Here is a 19,657-nt window from a genome sequence, read left to right on the forward strand (position 1 = left end):
GGAGCAGTTTTTCGCCTCGTCATGCGCCTTATGGCTCCGTCGAGCTCGCAAGAAGTGACTGCCAAGTCGTCTGACCAACCAGGGAGATCCGGCGACGCGGCGCGAGGACCCGTTTCGTCAGTGGTTCCTGGAAACAGGCTGTCCACCACTGTGTCCACGAAAAGCGGGTCGAGAGTTTCCGTGAGAGGAGGCATCCATGGACGTAACTTGCCGAGCACCATCCTGTACGGGCGTCCCCATGGGTCCCGGTCAAGCCCCTCCACGAGTGCGCTCCAGTTCCGGGCCTTGCTTTCGGCGATTGCGCCCTGAAGCAATGTCGTTGCGACCCGGTACTCCACGTACTTCTCCTCCCTCTCCGCAGCGCCGGCTGACCGGCGACGTCGAGCCCGAGTGTACTGGCGTCTGGCACGCAGGCAGGCTGCACGCAACCGTGCGATGCGCTCCGTCCACCAGTACACAGGACGTCTCCAGGCAGGTCTGACACGCGGCATCGCGGTATCGCAGATGGCCGCCATGTCATCCCTGAGCCGGATCGCCTCCCGTTCGGGTTCGAGCTGGTCATCCCCTTCGGCGGCACTAGACCAGTCAACGACGTGGGCAGCAGCAACGAGCAGGTCTCGATTGAGCCGCTTCAATGATGGTAAGTGGCTACTGCCGTCCATGGGCATTTGTAATCAACCCCAGATAGATAAATATTCCTACCCGAGGTCGGTCACAGATGCGCCGCTACCCCTGAGGACTAAGCTGGAACGCCTCGGAAAAGTATATCTCCCTTACCACATCCTTCAAAACGGAACACAGCAGCGCCTAACACTGCTGTTATTAGGCAGAAATAGGTGTGGTGGTGGTGCCACCGGAGTCGAACCACAAAGGGTTCTACCACCTTCAAGGTTGTTTTGTTTTTGTTATAATTATTACATTAATTAAAGTGATTTTATCATTATTAAAGAATTTTGAACTTTTTACTTTAAAGATTAGAAATATGTGCTATGAGATTTACCACTAAAACTGCTTACAAAGATACAATACTCGTAATTAATCTTTCTACATAGCATTATGAATGTGGGGGTCGTATCATGACTGCTATTTATACAACAATCCATTATTTTAATGGCATCCCATGAGACTAACGTGGAAGCTAATGGGGTGTAATTATCCTATACATCAGAAAGATCTTCCGCAGTAACCCCCATTTAGAAATTTGAGTAAAATGTATGTGATATTTGAAACTGTAACAATAGCAAATTGGTTAAGCGCTTCCTTACGTACCTAGTAACTTATCTACTGAAGACAGCATATCGATTTTATTGACATCTCAGCTATTTTTATAACATTTGAACTGATGATAAGAATTGTCTGCCACCCATGGACATCTGTAATCAACCTCAGATAAGATTAAAGTCCTACATGAGGCCGAGCACAGAGGTGTAAATAAGTTGGAATGCCTCGTATAAGTCCTCCTTGCCATTAATACCAGAGTATAGCAGCGCTGATCACTTCTGTGTTCAGAAATAAGTACAGCCGTGCCTTCAGGTTTTACAAAGAATTGTACCACCTTGAAATAATGTGAAATATTTCAGCACGTTTTGCTGGCGAATAAAGGGTTGTCTCAGGAAATCCCGTTATTTTTTGAGTTGAAAAAAAAGTGAAACTGATGAAGCTTTAAAAAAATTATAACCAATAGGTGACATGGATTTACAGAAGCAAATAACTCATAAATGGAATTGTAGCCAAGAAAGTAAATTAATATGAAATCTGATTTCCGTCATAAATGTCTATAAATATCTTGGCAGATTCAATATTAAACATTAAAAGACACCGCTGGAAATCCGTCCTCTCTCAATATTCGAGAAATGTTTAACATATCAACCGACCGGAATTTACTGTGTATTTACGGATGTTTCATGAAATTAAATAAGCTTGGAATTTGATTCAATATCTTGGAACAAAATGTGTACGCTGCTTTCATGTCAAATGGTTGCGTATTTTGAATATTATCATTGTCTCTTTTTTCTACATGGCTCAAAATGCGTATATCATTTTAATAACATTTATTTCTTGTTCCAGATTTCATCATCATGCCGCTCTGAAGAAACAGCCGTCATGATAAACAGACGAAAAACGATTTGATGCTACACCAAGTTTATAGTTATAAACACTAATACAGAACACTATGCAATTTGGCATCATAAAGAGAGACAGGAATAGTCAAACAAAGCACCGCTCGTCCAGACATGACAGTAACAATAACAAACCTAAATGGTTTATGATGCCGAGTTAAGAGCGCTTTAAAATTATGCCGACCGAACTATGGACCGAAGATTCCCTCTACAATAATACTTTCACATCCACCGAAACTTACCAAGATGATAATAGCACAGCACCCAATCCAATCGAGGATAAAGCGGTACAGGCGGCTTTTTGTACAGCATACACGATCATATTCGTCGTGGGAATCTTTGGGAATGCTCTAGTTTGTTATGCCGTTATAAGAAACCGTGCCATGCAGACTGTCACTAATCTATTCATCACGAATCTTGCCTTGTCAGACATATTATTGTGTGTATTTGCCGTTCCATTTACACCGCTTTACACGTTCCTAGGTAGATGGGTATTCGGAGGCTTGCTATGCCACATCATGCCTTATGCTCAAGGCTGCAGTGTCTACATCTCCACTTTAACTCTTACATCCATAGCAATTGATAGATTCTTTGTAATAATATACCCATTTAAACCTCGAATGAAGATCAAAACGTGTATTGGGTTGATTATTTTCATATGGGTGTTCGCTTTATCAGTGACGTTTCCTTACGGTTATTACATGGCTTTACAAGACGTTTACTGTGCGGAGAAATGGCCTTCCGATCAGATCCGAAAAGCCTTTGGTGCTGTTACCACTATCATGCAATTCGTATTACCCTTCATAGTTATGGCCTTCTGTTACACATGCGTTAGCATAAAACTAAACGACAGATTGAAATCTAGACCTGGCAGTAAAAATAGTAAGAAGGAGGACGCTGAAAGGGAAAGAAAAAGACGAACGAACAGAATGCTCATAGCTATGGTAGCAATATTCGGTTTATCTTGGTTGCCGCTAAATTTAATAAATATGAGCAGTGATTTTTACTCTTTTGCTGAAGACTGGACATATTATATGATACTATTCTTCGTTGCACACTTTATAGCTATGTCTTCCACGTGCTACAATCCATTTCTTTACGCGTGGCTGAACGAGAACTTTAGGAAGGAGTTCAAACAAATCCTGCCGTGTTTGGGAGCATTTGTGACAAAAAAGCCAAAGAGAAACTTCAACCAGTCAGAAAGGACGGGGATGTACAAATCCGAGAGGACGTGTAATGGAAATGAAACGGTACAAGAATCACTGTTGACGTCAACCATAAATAAGATGCCGTCAGTTAGATACAAAATTGAGTTCAATGATAAAGCGAAAGTATACGACGATGATATAAGTCCAGAAAACATAAGCCCGGATGAAAAACCCGAGGACAATCCGAGTCCGAACGAAGACTGCGTTAAAATGTATATGTTTGTAGATAAATCAGTAGTTACGTCAGATAAGGAGCCTATAGTTTCTGCGCTGTAGTTTCAATGGTGAGTCACTCGTAAACTTCCATTTATATAACCTTTCAAGAAGGTTATGACTGTTATAGTGGTCTGCATATATTTACTTTTATTGCACTATCATGAATTTGATAGTTTTATAAGGTTTTAAGCAAAGTAGATTAGTATTGATAATTATATGACAAGATTCCTTCAATAAATTAGCGAGTAGATAATAATCAGATTAAAGCTCATTCAATTAAAATTTACATGAAACATGATAACTGAATGCCTTGTAGTGGTACTTCATAGTCACGACATTTCATTTCATTACATAAAGTAGATTACACAGAACAGAATAATTAGACCCGCCACTATAATGTAAACACGATGACACTGAACTCATTTTAAATTCTATTAATTCTGCGAACATTATACATACGTTCATTAAAGACATTTTCTATGGGAATGAATTTCCATCTCTCACAATGAGTGTCTGAAATTTGAAATCCTCGCATTGCCTTTGTGTCATGTGTTGAGTTATGTGTGTACGTTACTCAATTTGACAGTAGAAAATCCGCGGCAAAAAGCTTTTGATCTCTATCAGTAGGTAGACACATGGCAAAAGTGGCGGTGTATGGTTTACATCTCTTAGCATTTTAAGAAGAAATCCGTACGCAGTAAATTAACAATTGAGCATTAATGATTTTCATATATAGACATATTAAGTGATTTAAATGAATAGTATTATATAGGGTTGTAATACATGCTTTTGAAAAGATACTCGTATTAATATGATCAAAATGGAACTGACAACGGTCAAGGGTACACACGAAAAAATAACATATCGTTTTAACCAAGTCCTTGACTGCGAATTGAATCCTAATGTATCTGAGAAATACCCTTCTGCGACAAATGTCTCATGTAACCGCGAAAGGGATGAAGCCCTTCCAAAATCCAACAATAAGATACCCAAATGAGAGGCGAATAAAAATACCATCATAAAACAGGACCGCGACATGCTAAAGAGGGTCGTATTATCCGACAAGTCATGTAAATGATAATAAAATATTCGGAACGAACATAACATGATTTGAACCGACTAGTTCTTGCCCATAACTTTTTTTGTGCTCAGAGGCATTCCTCTGATATCGTTTATTGCTTATCATTTTATCAATACGACACTTTCTTTATTATTAGCCTTAGGTACAACTAACCTCGGAATTAACTGCGCCTGTCTGTATAGTAAGTCTTTTAAATGACTAAAACTTTACTATACCTTAGTTAATAGTTCAAATCCTTAATGATCTACAAGCTCTCTATCTTAGTCTAGATTAAGCAAAAAATATATAAAGCATTTTAAATCATCAACAATCAAAGTAATTAAAGTATGCTCTAAAAATGCAAATAAGCAAACATAGAACCTCCGTCGTTTCGAACTCGGTTAAAAACACTATAGTTCGCGCCAAACTGCTAGTCCGCTCTGAAGTTGTTGCGAGCAGGTGTAGTCATACAATTTGCTACGGCGACGCGATTCATTTCTATAGTAAGAGCGGACTAGCAGTTTTACGCAGACTATACCAGTCGGTAAGAAGTCAAGTAAATTGTTATATTACTTTGTTACTTTGGTCGAAAAAAAGGAAAGGGTGCCTCATCAGAAATTGATGGAAGACATCAAACATTCTCCAATTCACTGGAATTTTGCAAATACCTAAAATATTATTGTAGACGATACACGATGGAGAAAATCTAAAGTTAACGTTATTTTACAATTCATTTACAACGATACCTAAAGCTCAAAATGAAAATACAAATCATGTTCAATTAACGACAATTAAGAGATTACTAAGCGGCATCGTGTTACTTTCTCTCCACTTCCATTATCGAAGCCTTAAGTCCCATTACAACTTAATCGCCTTAAGATCTAGAACAACTCGAGGCTATAGACTATTCTGTTAGTAAATAGCTTCATCTAATTTAATTCAAGTACTGATGTCAACATAAATTACCCAATTTTATTTAAACGACTTCAAAAAAGGAGGTTACTCAATTCGACTGTATATGCTTTTTATGTTTGTTCGCGTATAACTTCGTCCTTTATGAACCGATTTTGATGATTTTATAGTAAGTAATAGTATTTAGAATTAGTAGAATTTTCGTACCAGGATCAACAAGACTATTTCTAGCAGCAATGTTTGTGTTCTAGCGCGTATGATGGAAATAAGCCGTTTGGGGTTGCAACGGATTTGTGATCAGCGTAATAATGATCATCATTGTCTTTAGCATCATCATCACCATCATTTCCAATATTAAGTTTGTACCCTATCACAGTAATAGCAAGAAATTGTGAAAAATGTATAATCGTAAAGTTCACTACAGTTGCCAAAAGTGATCTGAAAAAATTGGTGAACTTTTGCAATTTTTTTGAAGAACTCCGAGGCTTATAAATGTTTCTCACCATGTTTTCCTTCACCGTTTCAGCAACTGATAATATAATTTCTAATACGAATATAGCTTCGACAAATGAAAGTTACGTGTCCGGAATTCAATTCCCGGCCCGAAATTCATATTACTTAACGGTTCTTATTGTTTCTCTTGTATTCCGTCTTCGTTAAAAATGTTCAAGAACTACAGACAAAAGAAACGACCGTACTTTGTACGCTTTTATTTCTTTAAAACTCAGTCTCTCGCTTGACTATTTCTTTTCTCTTCTATTTTGGTTCAATTACTTTTATCTTTTTTCTGATACTGTAGGTTTAATATAGATATGATATCCATTGGTAGCGTTGGTAGCGGATGCCTACGTCATAATACCTACCTGCATGCCAAGTATCAGCCCGATCCGTCCAGTGGTTTGGGCTGTGCGTTGATAGATCACTTTGTCAGTCAGTCACATTTGAGTTATATATATTTAGATTTTTCTTAAGAAGTTTCTACATAAAAGCTATCATCTGTACACGAAGAATCACGCAGACAGAGCCGCGAGCTTCAGTTATTTCCTGAGAACAGTACGAAACTACATAATTTACGTAAACACGATCTATTTCGACTGACGATAACGTCACTTGATTTGCGTAACTCTCTTCTTCCTGTTCGAACATCGCATGTCTCATAATATTTATGCTATGAAACATAATATCACAAATATGAAATCACAGAGACATTTGCTAGTCCTTTCGATTTATATTGTGTTATGCTTTCTGTATTATTCGGGATAATGTTCAAGTTATTTAATAGTATGTCATGCAGTGATTAGAAGGCAATGTAGAGTTCACGAGTTCCTTTGAGAAATTTTTAGGAACTTAGGTTTCCCCACGATATTTTTCTGCCGAAAAATATGACAATTTTGATATGCATCTTGCACGCAACTTCGGAAAATCGGACGTTCCTGAGATTCGAACTCAGTCCAGTCAAAAGTTTGAATTATTGACCTTTCAATCCCAGATTGAATTATTAATCAGTTTAAATTTCTATCCCATATTGAAAGGCCAATAACTTTTATTCGGGGTTTCGTGTCAAAAATATATAGAAGACTTATCTAAGTTTAATACCTGAGACAAAACGTCTCGTGACTTCTAATCTAACCATAACCTTATAATCCAGTTACAGAACTTCTAAGTTAAAAATCCTGATTATTGGTTTTAAAACTATTCCAAACTTTTAAAATACTCTGAAATCCATTTTCGATAAGTAAAACTTATTAACAGCATTAACATTTAAAATTTAAAACTGCAATATAATTGATAGGTAATTTTAAAGTAAAAATTTACAACCATTTATTTAATATGAGCTATACTTAATGAAAATGTTCAAGTTAAACGATACATCGCTTTGAGCTACGGAAACAAATTGCAAGCTGGTTACAAAGGGATAAACCGAGCTCGTGCAAGTGTATTTTAAATTGAATTCCTATATGAGAACACTTTACTAAGTGTCGTTTCCAGTTCCTCATTTCAAACTACGGTCAAATGCTTTAAAGATATAATGAATTTCGAAAAAATAAGGAATATAAAATAGGTTTGTAAGGGAGTGAAAGCAAGTATAAGAAAGATTTTAGTTAGTTATTTATAATTATTTTAGTTAGTTAGATAGTTATTTATCTTTTTTTTACTAGAGGGCACCTTCTAAAGGTACCCAGTGCCATAGGGCCAGCACGGGGTTACATGGGATTCTTACCGCACTGAAACCACCCCCGGTGACCGTCCACGACGCGGCGTTAAGGACTCCGGCATATCCAAAGGAACGCAACCGGTGTCTTCTATGTGCCTTACCTCGTCAGGCTTCGCCCTGGTGAGTATATAGCTCACCACACGATCTAGTGTGTACGACAGTACGTTGCCGCAGATACCGCTGTCCTTCCCGGGGTCGCTGGCAGGGCGGTCCGAGCTCCCACTCTTGCCCGCGACCCTGGAAGCCCCCTTTTATTCGCCTCTTACGTCAGGCAAGGGATACTGTAGCTGTATTCTGGATCCGTAACTACAGGGACTCCTGCTGGAAATCTTCTCTCTTCTCATCAAGGCATTGCCTTAATGTTGAGAGTAGTCGAGAGAGTTGCGTGACTGTAGCCGTCTGTCGTCGCAACGACGGTCGCTGTTGTCAGGCAGCGACAACCGATGATTGTCGCCGATACGATACGAATGTCCCTCAAGTAATATCTCACTGTCGCTCGTATGTCACCGTATATCACTCCAATTACAAATGAATCTATAGCCACCCATACCAAAAAAATACGCATTTGATCAATAAAAACATGATATAAATGATCCGATTCGATCCAACCGAAGTTTAAGGTTACGGTTACGTAGAGGTGACTCATAATGTTTTATAGGTCATGAAAATATCTGTACCACCGTACCACATGATCCATGGGTTAAGTGCGTATAAAAATAAAAGCTATTCTTAACACTGATGGTATTCGTATAAGTTGGATGCGGACTGAGCTGTGAGCTTTATTTTTAACGAGCCTTGATATTTCTTGTTACACTTGCCTCGTACAGAGTTAATATTCGTTAAATTTGCAATTGAGATGTAAATTGATTGAGTGTAGTAATATAATATGAGTGTAGAAAGCGTTTATTTATTTATTATTTATTTAATTGATACTTATTTTAACGATTCGGATATGCATTAAAAATGTCTAAACTATAAGTACTACAGAATAGGAAAATGGTATTGGTCTGCAATTAGACCATTTAATAACTAATTGTATTGGGTTTTTAATTGTGTATTTGTCTAGCAGTATAATTGTAATATCAACTAATTTAATAAGAAACATAAACAGTGATAGCCTAGCGTTTGATACTCAGCATCTGAATCTAGGGGTCCGGGTTCGAATCCCAGACAAGCACCATTGATTTTTCAAAGTTATTAGGAATGAATTATCACTTACCATAACGGTAAAGGGATACATCGTGAGAAATCCAACACACCTGATAATGATGTTAAAAAAATCTGAGTGTGTGAAGTTTACCAAGTTATATTTGGTTAGCGCGTTGAAATATTATGTCCTATGGTCTAAACCCCTCAGAGAGGTGACTTGTGCCCAGCAGTGGGACAGCAATAGGTTGACGCTAACAAACAACAAAATTAGATCCTAAGAAATTTACTGTAGTCCGTTCCTATCTCTAGTAGTAATTAATTACTTAAGTGTAAATACAATAAGATTCTAATGGTTCTGTTTCCTTCCAGGTAACAAATGTATCCCGCGAGAATCACGAACGAAGATTTATTCTCCACAAGTGAATTTAATATACCTACTTACTATTGATAATCCCTGATGTCTACTCTGTACATTGAACTTTTGCGATCCGATTCAATTAAATTTACTTTGTGTGTGTATTACGCATGTGAGTTATAAACACATGTGTGCATTCTTATGACAGCAGTGTTAGGCGCTGCTGTGTTCCGGTTTGAAGGGTGTGGTAAGGGAGACAGACTTTTCCGAGGCGTTCCAGCTCAGTCCTCAGGGGTAGCGGCGCATCTGTGGCCGACCTCAGGTAGGAATATCTAACCCTATCTGGGGTTGATTACAGATGTCCATGGGCGGCAGTAGCCACTTACCATCAGGTGGATTGCATGCTCGTCTGCTTATATTATCCCTTATATTATAAAAAAAAAAATTCTTAACATCAAATATACATCGGGACATACAAAAAGGTAAATTTGTAGGTATTAATTCTAACAAACGCTTTAAAACTATTACGTATATAAATAATTGTAATATAAATTAAATAACTAAAATTAGTTCGACGCATTTACTGTACAATGTGCCATGTACTAAATTTAGTAGTGAGTAGGTTCATGTGTGCATCTAGCTTAAGATGGAGTCAATGTTTATAGTAAACGGAGCGTGTAAATATCAAATGTATTTTTCTAATGTAAATAGATAAAGATAGATAAAGTTAGTAAAAGAAAAGTATTTACTTCAATTATTGTTCGCTTGAACATTTGAGCCCGTTGATGGAAGTACTTTTCTGTAGTAATATAGTTCGTTACGTAGTGTATTTTTTTCTAGTATAACTATTTTTTGTAGTGTAACTATTATTTGTAATCGTTAACCGGGTAATGTTTATGTATATGATGCAAATGCCTTGTAATTATAATGTCAATGGAACGAAATGTGTGCAATTCGGTGTCATTAAACTATACCAAAGATTTGATATTTTATTTTAAGTCCCCCCTTCTATATATAACACTAGCTGACCCGGCAAACTTTGTACCGCCTCAAAATCTATTTATCAAATATATTTCATATAAAACATAGCCTATGTTACTCGTGGATAATGTAGCTTTCGAATGGTGAAAGAATTTTTAAAATCGGTCCAGTAGTTTTTGAGCCTATTCATTACAATCAAACAAACAAACAAGGTTTTCCTCTTTATAATATTAGTATAGATTTAAGGTTTAAGAATCCCCAGACGGGACTAAAGTCACACCATACTCGTACATATGTATTGTATGTACCTCTAAGGACTAAGTTCGAATGTCTCGTTTATGTGAAATAATTATCCTCCAGGGTAGCAATGCCTATTAGATATGGCTTTTATCATATTTATAGGGTTTACATCTTCTATGTAGGGTTGATTACAGATGTCAGTTACCACTCATAAAAATCATAAGAAATTATCAGACTGAAACCATTACGTATGGTACTTCTAAATTTGAACTACATTTTTTTCTTTTCTTTCCATCCTTATATTTCAAGAACAAGGCTTAAGTATTACAAGTCTAACGCGAAAAAAGCTAAGCTATTCAAAGTAGCTAATCACGAAAAAATCTTAACTCAAAAGTTTATTAGTTGTACTAAATCAAAGTGAAACCAATAATATACCCATTTATTAAGTACTAACTAAATTTAATCACTAGAACAAAACTAAAGAGTAACAGGAATTCATTGTTTACAACAATGAACCTGTTATCATCGAAACAATATCAAATTAAATCAAATTTACAACAGATTTCTCCTGAAATACGATAACATTTTATACTGTAGAAACCTTTGTCCCCTATTTATTCCTAGAGAAGAAATTTCAAGCACTTTCTTAGTACTCGTCTACTCTATACATAGATTAGTAAAGATTACTCACTCCTAACAAGAAAATGTACCCAGTTTTGAGAATTGAAATAGTTGCGTAAAAAAGTTATGCCACGTCTCTGTGCTAAAATATCCCTAAAATAATTGAAATAATTATGTATTTATTATGTAAATTACGCATATATTTTTCGTAATATTATTTATTCGTAAATTTTCTCTTAAAATGTTTTTGTCAAGAATTCAAAAAAAGAACTTACTAAAATAAGCCGTTTGTGGCTTCATTCAATTTCAAGGCGGCGAAGTATCTTTACTAATCTATGACTCTATAGAGGGAAGTCCTATAATTTCTTACTTTGTCCATCAATAATAATAGGTATATTTCAAGTTCAGCACGTAGTGTGCCGATAAAAATATTTTCACAATTGCAAATAGAACAATACCGATATTATGTATTGAATAAATTACAATTTAACCTCCTTCAAATATTTTTTTTTAATAATGTAGGAGTAGCAGACAACCTGATGGTAAGTGGCTATTGCCACCCATCGCCCATGGACATCTGTAATCAACCCCGGATAGGATTAAATATTCCTACCTGCGGTCAGCCACAGATGCGCCGCTACCCCCTAAGGACAAAAACTATCATATTTTTAAGAACCGAATATACCCACTATGAAATGAACTAATTTAAGGTTAAAATATACTGTATTGTCCAAAAAATGATGGATTAATTTTAACTCAAGCAATGGTAGTTCAAATCAATCAGTAGGAATCAATAATATTGACCGTAATCACATTTCTTACATACTTACTTACTCGATCGAGTCTATGGACTTTGAGAAAATTAAAAACTAGAAAAGAAATGAAAAATCTTTCTATGTCGAAGTCTCATAAAATAGGAACACGTAACTATAAACTTGAACAATAAAACTTGAAACGATTAAAATGGCGTACAGAACGAGAAGGAGTAAAATAATAAACAATGGAACAATTTAAAAGGCTTCAGTTCCGTATTGTTTTAATGTCAGGCTTTAACAAGACTATTCAAACAAACAAAGAGACTGAAATATGAGAGGTTTCCTAAGTTAAAAGTATTACCTAATTGGTTGAAACTGTGGCTCTCAGGATCAGGGACCGGAGTTCGAATCTCTAGCACACACCTCTGAATTTTCAAAGTAATATCATATTAGAAATCAATTATCAATTGCTCTGGCGCTGAAGGAAAACATTTTAAGGAAACCTACACGGGGGAACGTTCTTAATAGTTGGCCAAGTGCAAGTCAAACCCGAACCCGGAGGGTTGCGTACAACCAAAAATTTGCTTTTTTTTTCTAGCGTTGGCTAACTAAAGAAGAAAAAAATAAAAAGCCTCCGGTCGACTCCCTATTCAGGGTACAACCCACATAATAAATATTTTAGAACTCTTAGACATGGATTCCTCATTCGCTTTCCTACGGCGTTAATATAAATCATTATTAGTTTCTTATTTTCTTACGCATAAACTCGGTAAATTTGAGCTTTCTACGTGAAATTCTTAGCTCCAATTCCTAGGGCATTAGACCGTAATAGACAGCAATTGACGACCGTAAAACAGAGATAGATTGTTTTGATGTATAATATTGTAACATTATATTATTATCTCTGAGAGCTGGCTCACAAATCACATTAAATAATATTTGGCCGTTACACAATTTTATGTAATACAAGTGTTAATCGCTGCTTTGTTCAGGTTCGAAAGATGTAGAAAGGGAGACATTCATTTCTGACGCGTTATAACTTTGTTATAGAAAGGTGGTGACGCTTCTTTGGCCGACCTCAGTACCCTTAGTACGAGTTTTTACGTATGCTCGAAAACGTTCAACGTTTACGAATTCACTCATACAGCGCCGCCGTGGATCGTATCGGAACTAAAATTCCGCCGTAATAGTTTAAAAAACGGAACTATAACGCTATCAAAATCAAATTAAACATATAAAAGTAAATGTATTCTATTTATATTTGTAAAATAAAATGTCGTTACAATTGACTATTCGGTTTTTTAAATTCATAATGCGAAATTTTAGTTCTGCTAAGGTCTACGGGAGCGGTGTATGAGCGAATTCATAAACGTTGAACGTTTTCGAGCAAACGTAAAAACTCGTACTAAGGGTACAGATAAGAGACTCGTAATCTTAACTGGGGTTGATTATAGATAACCATGTGTGGTAGTATCCATTTACCATCTGGTTTACCCCTTCTATATTATAAAATATATTCTTCTATATTGAAGGTGGTAGAACCCTTTGTGGTTCGACTCCGGCGATACCACCGCCACACCTATTTCTACCTAATAACAGCAGTGTTAGGCGCTGCTGTGTTCCGGTTTGAAGGGTGTGGTAAGAGAGACAGATTTTTCCGAGGCGTTCCAGCTTAGACCTCAGGGGTAGCGGCGCATCTGTGGCCGACCTCAGGTAGGAATATCCAATCCTATCTGGGGTTGATACCAGATGTCCGTGGGCGGCAGGGCATGTTCGTCTGCTACTCTTATATTATAAAAAAAGAACTAAATGTAAATAACCTACACGTGTATTTTTACCTCCACAGAAAACATGAAATCGTAACACAACTGCCGTGGCTTACAAATTGTACAAAAGTTTGAAATGTCATTAAAATCTGGAGCAGGCTTTCACACGGTTTTAATTTAGAAATTTTCCGTTTAGTAAAAGGTTTAGTGACTTGTTTTATAGTGAACTAACAAGCGATAAAAGATTTTGGCGATAAAAATATTTTTATTTGTCGATTGTAATACAAACAGGCATAAGATGGTAGAGGCAGTATGGTTCATAGCAGTTCTTCGTTTCAATGGACGGGTGCCGGCTGTCTAACATAATATGAGGCAACTATCTTATTCGCCTGAAGTGGCTACACATCTCTTAGAACCTACCTATATGGCCTACCTATATAGCTTTGCACTGTTGGTCACAGACTTTCATGGTCGGCAGTGACCACTTACAATCCACTCGATTGCAAAGTTTTCTACCCCAATCCTACTAATATAAATAATAACGAAAAAATGTTTGTGAGGATAGACCGACATTTGTACATTTTTGTATCAAAAAGTACTAAGTGAAATTGGATGTAACTTCACAATAATAAAGTTTTTTCGTCAGAACAACATATATACTAAAATCATGGATTAGTAAAGATACTTCGCCGCCTTGAAATTGAATGAAGCCACAAACGGCTTATTAGTAAGTTCTTTTTTGAATTCTTGACAAATAAAAACATTTTCAGAGGAAATTTACGAATAAATAACTAATACTGCGTAATTTACATAATAAATAAATGATTATTTCTAATATTTTAGGGACATTTTAGCATGGAGACGTTACAAAACTTTTTTACGGAACTAATTCAATTCTCAAAACTGGGTACATTTTCTTGTTAGGAGTGAGTAATCTTTACTAATCTATGACTAAAATTTATAAAGATATTTTATGATCTGTCTATAAACATCGAGTAACTCTCCGTTGTCAACCCGCTGATCAAGTGAGGTTGGCCGTTCAGATCATACCTTTGTTTTTTAAACACACAGTCGTTTTAATTTCACAGATGTTTTCCTTCTCCGTTGCATTAATTACTAATACGCTCATAAATTTTATAATCATAGGTTCGTGCCTGAAATTCTAACTGCCAGACTTCGACTGTAATTCATCAGTATATATTATGTCACTTCTTAATAATTGTCATTTATATCAAATAAAGCTCAAATCAAGTGTCGACCACTCATAAGTAAGCGGAATCATACATATGAAGGATGGCAAGACATAGTTTTTTATATATTTTGGTTATTATAAAGGTTATAAATATGTCGTATTACTTTTAAACGCGAGTGCAATCGCTAAGTCCTATAAAAATTACAAAATACTAGGAAGCATTCATAAAGGTAAAACATATGGCTAAATATTCATTGTTACCCCAGAAGATTATGTTGCTTTACCAATTTAACGTATTCTTCAAACTAGAGCAGCAGTGTTAACACGGATAAAATAAATAAATTTAATTGTAAATACTATTTTATTTCAAAAAATATTATCTCGCTCAAGGAATAAAACTGGAATAACTGTGGTTTCTTTCATGGAAATAATAAATTTCTGGAATACTATATTACTCGCTAAACCAATAAACTATGGTTTATTTCATAGAATTAAAAAATGCATTGAAAACTGTAATATTACAACAGAAATGTATTTATGTTTCCATTATCACAATATACCGAGATTTTTACACTCATTACAACTTTCCCGTCGAGAACTATAAACAAATGGTTGAAGGGAAAAAATAATAAAACACGTCTATTGAAATTAAAATGTACAGTCCATTTACATTTAAACTTTTTACGAATTCTGTGCTTACAGAGTACAACGAACATAATGTTTTAATTGTCAAACAGGGTAAAAATTCGAAAAAATTGCTTGTACACATTTCGCAGGGCTCTTCTTCGACTCCGGAGGTATACGGTTACACGTATCTCAACTTAATAGCAACAGTGTTAAGCGCTGCTGTATTCTGATTTGGGGACACATGCCTATCCGACGTATTCAACTAAATCCACAAGCAAAGTCGACCTCAGGTACTCTAACTTTATCTGGAATTGATGACACATGTCCATGGGCGGTGTCGGCCTACCTTACCTTACCTTCAGAGATGCGTCGACCTCAAGTACTCTAATCTCATCTCGAATTGATGACACAGTTGCATGGACGGCGTCAGCCCTTTTCTACCTGGACTACATGCTCATGATGACAAGGACGACAACATGCACACTCGACCCTTCTGTGGGTACTAGGTATTGAATATTTATTTCTTTATTTATTTATTTATTTACTATTTATTGACCATGTTAAAAACAGTGTGGTGCAAAAGGCGGACTTAATGCTAAATAGCATTTTCTCCCAGTCAACCTTAGGGATGTGCACAAAAATTGAAGGCGGTACAACTATACTGAAAAACAAAAAAAAATGGAGAAAAGAGAACTTGAAAAAAGAAAGAATGTGAGAAAGAAAGAGAAAAAAAGAAATAAGATATAAATAGATGAGAAGTAAATACATTTTAAAATAAATTACTACGTGAAAATGAAGAAAATTTGTGTACATACCATATTTAATGATGAACTAAATTACAATAGTGAGCAAAGACATTCTTTTTAAAAGTGTATTCAAATCAATTCAAAAATATTTGTTCAAAAACACTAATCAAAGTATAATAGTTTGTATAGTCTATTTCCGACTAAATATATGCAAAATTTCTTTTAATTTGTATTTCTTTTATGAAAAAATAATTTTCAGTTTAAAAAAGCAACCGTCGCTTAAAAGAATATTTTTCTTTTAAGCGAACATTTATCTTTTCTTTCAAAAGCATCAAAAGAAACTAAAATCTCTACTCTGTTTAATGAATGTTCTACTGCAAATAAATGGTCTAAAATGCTGCAAGAAGATGTCACATTTATATATTTCTAGCTTCCGTCGGGGTTTTTGTTTTTGTGGAGTTTACGTAAGTTAAGTAATGTGACTAGTAAGCGTATAATGGATTGCACAAAAAACTGTGGAGAAAGTTCTCCATGAAAAAACTTACTTCAATCAAGCTTTATGTAGATGTTTCAAACGGCTTTTTAGTTTTAAGATACAATACTTACATAATACTTTCGTGAAAATAAATAACGTAAATAACAAACCACTTATGGTGAATATTACAAACCGTAAAATTGAAAAAGTCGGTCACATTACGATTAATGATGCGGATATGGTTCGCACCAAACTACTAGTCCACTCTGAAGTTGTTGCGAGCAGGTGCAGTCATACAATTTACTATGGCGACGCGATTCTTTTCTATGTTCAGAGAGGACTAGCAGTTTTACGCGGACTATACCTTTGGGAATATTCGTACTGCTAGTTAAAAAAACATTATTCTCCGTAGTCTCGTAAAAAAATGGCAACGGTCGACCACTAAGTATTTCCATGTTAATTATACCAAAATGTTCCACATAAATATATTTTGGCAGCAATTTCTTGAATAATAGACAAGAGAATTTCTTAAAATGGATTTCAATAAAGCGGTTCTATTGCAGACAATTTGAATGTAAAAACGATCAACTTCAGCGAGCGGATTTACGCTCCCGACGCGACCGGACGTCTCCAATATAAAGCTTTGTCGGTTCGATATCAATGGTTATTGTCGTTTGATGTCATTACTCTGTCTATCGAACCGAAGGCAATTTGGTTTGTCTACAGTCTCCGCTATATTATATGCCAGGGGAAGCCAACCCGTCGATCCCGGCGATAAGTACAGTCAATAGTAACGGCCAAAATAAAAAAGCAACAATAATTCCGGGGACCTTTTTTTCAACATTTGGCAAAGATGCAATTTTGGAAAAGTATTTGAGCTTTATGACTGTTTCGAAGGCCAATTTGGCCAAAGGAAATTGGGGCGTTAGGGCCAGAGGGGGCGGCGAAATAAATTTATAATTGGTAAAAAGCACAGTCTAATAAGTAACTAGTAGATACAATAGTTGTAGTCCTGGGGTAGGTACAATAGTTGGCAATCCCTGTTATATAGTAAGAGATCCGGCAGATTGATTTCTATGCCCACCCGTTTTTAATCACTAGAGTTTTATAGATAGTTGAGAAAGACAGTCATGCCGGGCTTTTACAAAATATATAGTCAAAATTGTTCCAACTGTACGATTCCATTTCAAACAACATAAGCTCTTGCAAATTTAACAAAAACTCAAACTTAAACAGCTGTTAAAAAGTTGCGCTGACATTTTAGTTTTAACTAGTTCTGTGTGGTTTGTCAACTTCGACATTTATGGTCAAAGCTAAAAGTTGGTGAGTGTCAATTTAATGAGCTTGTAATAATAAAATGTAAATATTTGTCATTTTGACGACCCGCATGGCGGAGCGGTCACCATACCGGTCTGACGCTCAGAGGGTCCCGGGTTCGATCCCCGGCCAGACAGAAATCTAAATGATGAATTTAGGTTTCTGTTTCTGGGTCTGGGTGTTTGTGTAATTATCTCTGTGTGTGTCCATAGCACTCATGATACAGGGAATCCTAGTGTGGGGCTGTGAGTGTAGAAAGCTTTTTTTTTAATTATAAGTAAATAAAATATAAAACATACTTGTACCAGATATTGTGGTATCCTGATAATTTAATTTTAGCGTTATGTACCGGCAATAATGGTTAAAGCCACAAAGTTGGTGATTGTCAATTTAAAGAGATTGCAATCTGTCATAAAATCTAAACATTTGTCATTTTACGAGTATATATAATATACTCGTGTCACAAGGTTAGTTACCGTACTCCTCGAAAACGACTTTCCCCTTTTGTACCAAAATTTATATGCATATTCAGTAGGTCTGAGAATCGGCTACTATCTATATTTAATACCCCTAAGTGATAAGGGTTGTTCACCCTTAACATTTTTTATTTATATGGGAACACAACTGTTGCCGGGTCAGCTAGTTATAAGTATAACAATATTATATATATTTATACCAGATGTTGTGGAAGCCTGATATTTTAATTTTCGGGTTATGTAAATAAGCGGTAAAACCCGGAATGGTACTATAGATTTTCAGAATCCAGCTGCGTTAACACAATATTTTATACTGAAAAACTAAAAGCTTCTTTCAATTTTTAACATTTTCTACACTAGACCCATACTAGGATATGCTGTGTGGTACTGGGCTTAGCCAAAAGACTTAAAGTAACCGCCTAATGTCTATTTCGATTAGACATGGACTAAGGGATATATTTTGAAAAAGTTGGAGGCGCATAACGCAGTGAACTTTAGTTCATTTGTTGTACGCGTCCCAACCGAGCAATTGTCGACCTTCCTGAAGGAAGAGCTGTGGCCGAAGGGAGTTGTGTTCCGGAAGTACCGCGGAAGGAGAGCCACCCCGGAAGTCACCAGACCCGCGTGTCACGTCGCCTCAAATACGTTATTTAGTTATAAGTATATATACTATTGTTAGTCTGAAGGTATATGTGATATGGACCTTATTGTCTGTAATAAATAAATAAAAATTTCTATTTCAAACATATTCATTAAAATGCTATGCAGGTCTGTAAATATGCAAATCTAACTGTACTTTTCAGACCCATGTTATTCAGTTCAAACTCCATAGCTTTTTGAAACGTACGTGTAACACATACTAAAGCGGCACGTGTCGTGGAAACAAACAGCTGCCCATACAAACAATTATACAAATATTCATATGCATGAGAGGAGTCATAAAAGTTTCTATCTCTCAATAAAACCTAAATAAAACGTATTTTACTTAGTTTCTCATGCTTCTACTAGATGGTATGCGACATATACTTTAAAGGTCAATATTGACTACGTAATATTCATAATCTTCATACAAACTTAGGTATTCGGAAAACTCCCATCTTAATGCTTATGCTTCAGTTATGCAAAGACTTACGTATAGAATTTTACCATCCCACAGCTGGGTGTGGGTTTCCCCTAAGAGTAAGAGGGGTATAGACTATAGACTATCACGCTAACCATAAGGATTA

At 36.1% G+C, this 19,657-nt stretch overlaps 1 protein-coding gene across 1 annotated transcript; it reads left to right on the top strand.

The window, feature by feature from the left end:
* The first annotated feature begins 2,074 nt into the window (after positions 1-2,074).
* NGR-A10 (neuropeptide receptor A10) lies at positions 2,075-10,215 on the top strand. Its single transcript, XM_073091121.1, has 2 exons — positions 2,075-3,612; positions 9,250-10,215. The coding sequence occupies exon 1, from the start codon at positions 2,297-2,299 to the stop codon at positions 3,602-3,604; it is 1,308 nt and encodes a 435-aa protein (XP_072947222.1). The 5' UTR covers positions 2,075-2,296; the 3' UTR covers positions 3,605-3,612; positions 9,250-10,215.
* Positions 10,216-19,657: the final 9,442 nt, after the last annotated feature.

This window comes from Epargyreus clarus, unplaced genomic scaffold, assembly GCF_041222505.1.
Source record: "Epargyreus clarus isolate Ecla_fem2 unplaced genomic scaffold, WU_Ecla_fem_2.2 ptg000034l, whole genome shotgun sequence".
In the NCBI taxonomy this organism is placed as follows: Eukaryota; Metazoa; Arthropoda; class Insecta; order Lepidoptera; family Hesperiidae; genus Epargyreus; species Epargyreus clarus.

Coding starts and splice junctions, on each gene's coding strand:
- NGR-A10 (XM_073091121.1), top strand. CDS start 2,297: ATGCCGACCGAACTATGGACCGAAGATTCCCTCTACAATAATACTTTC.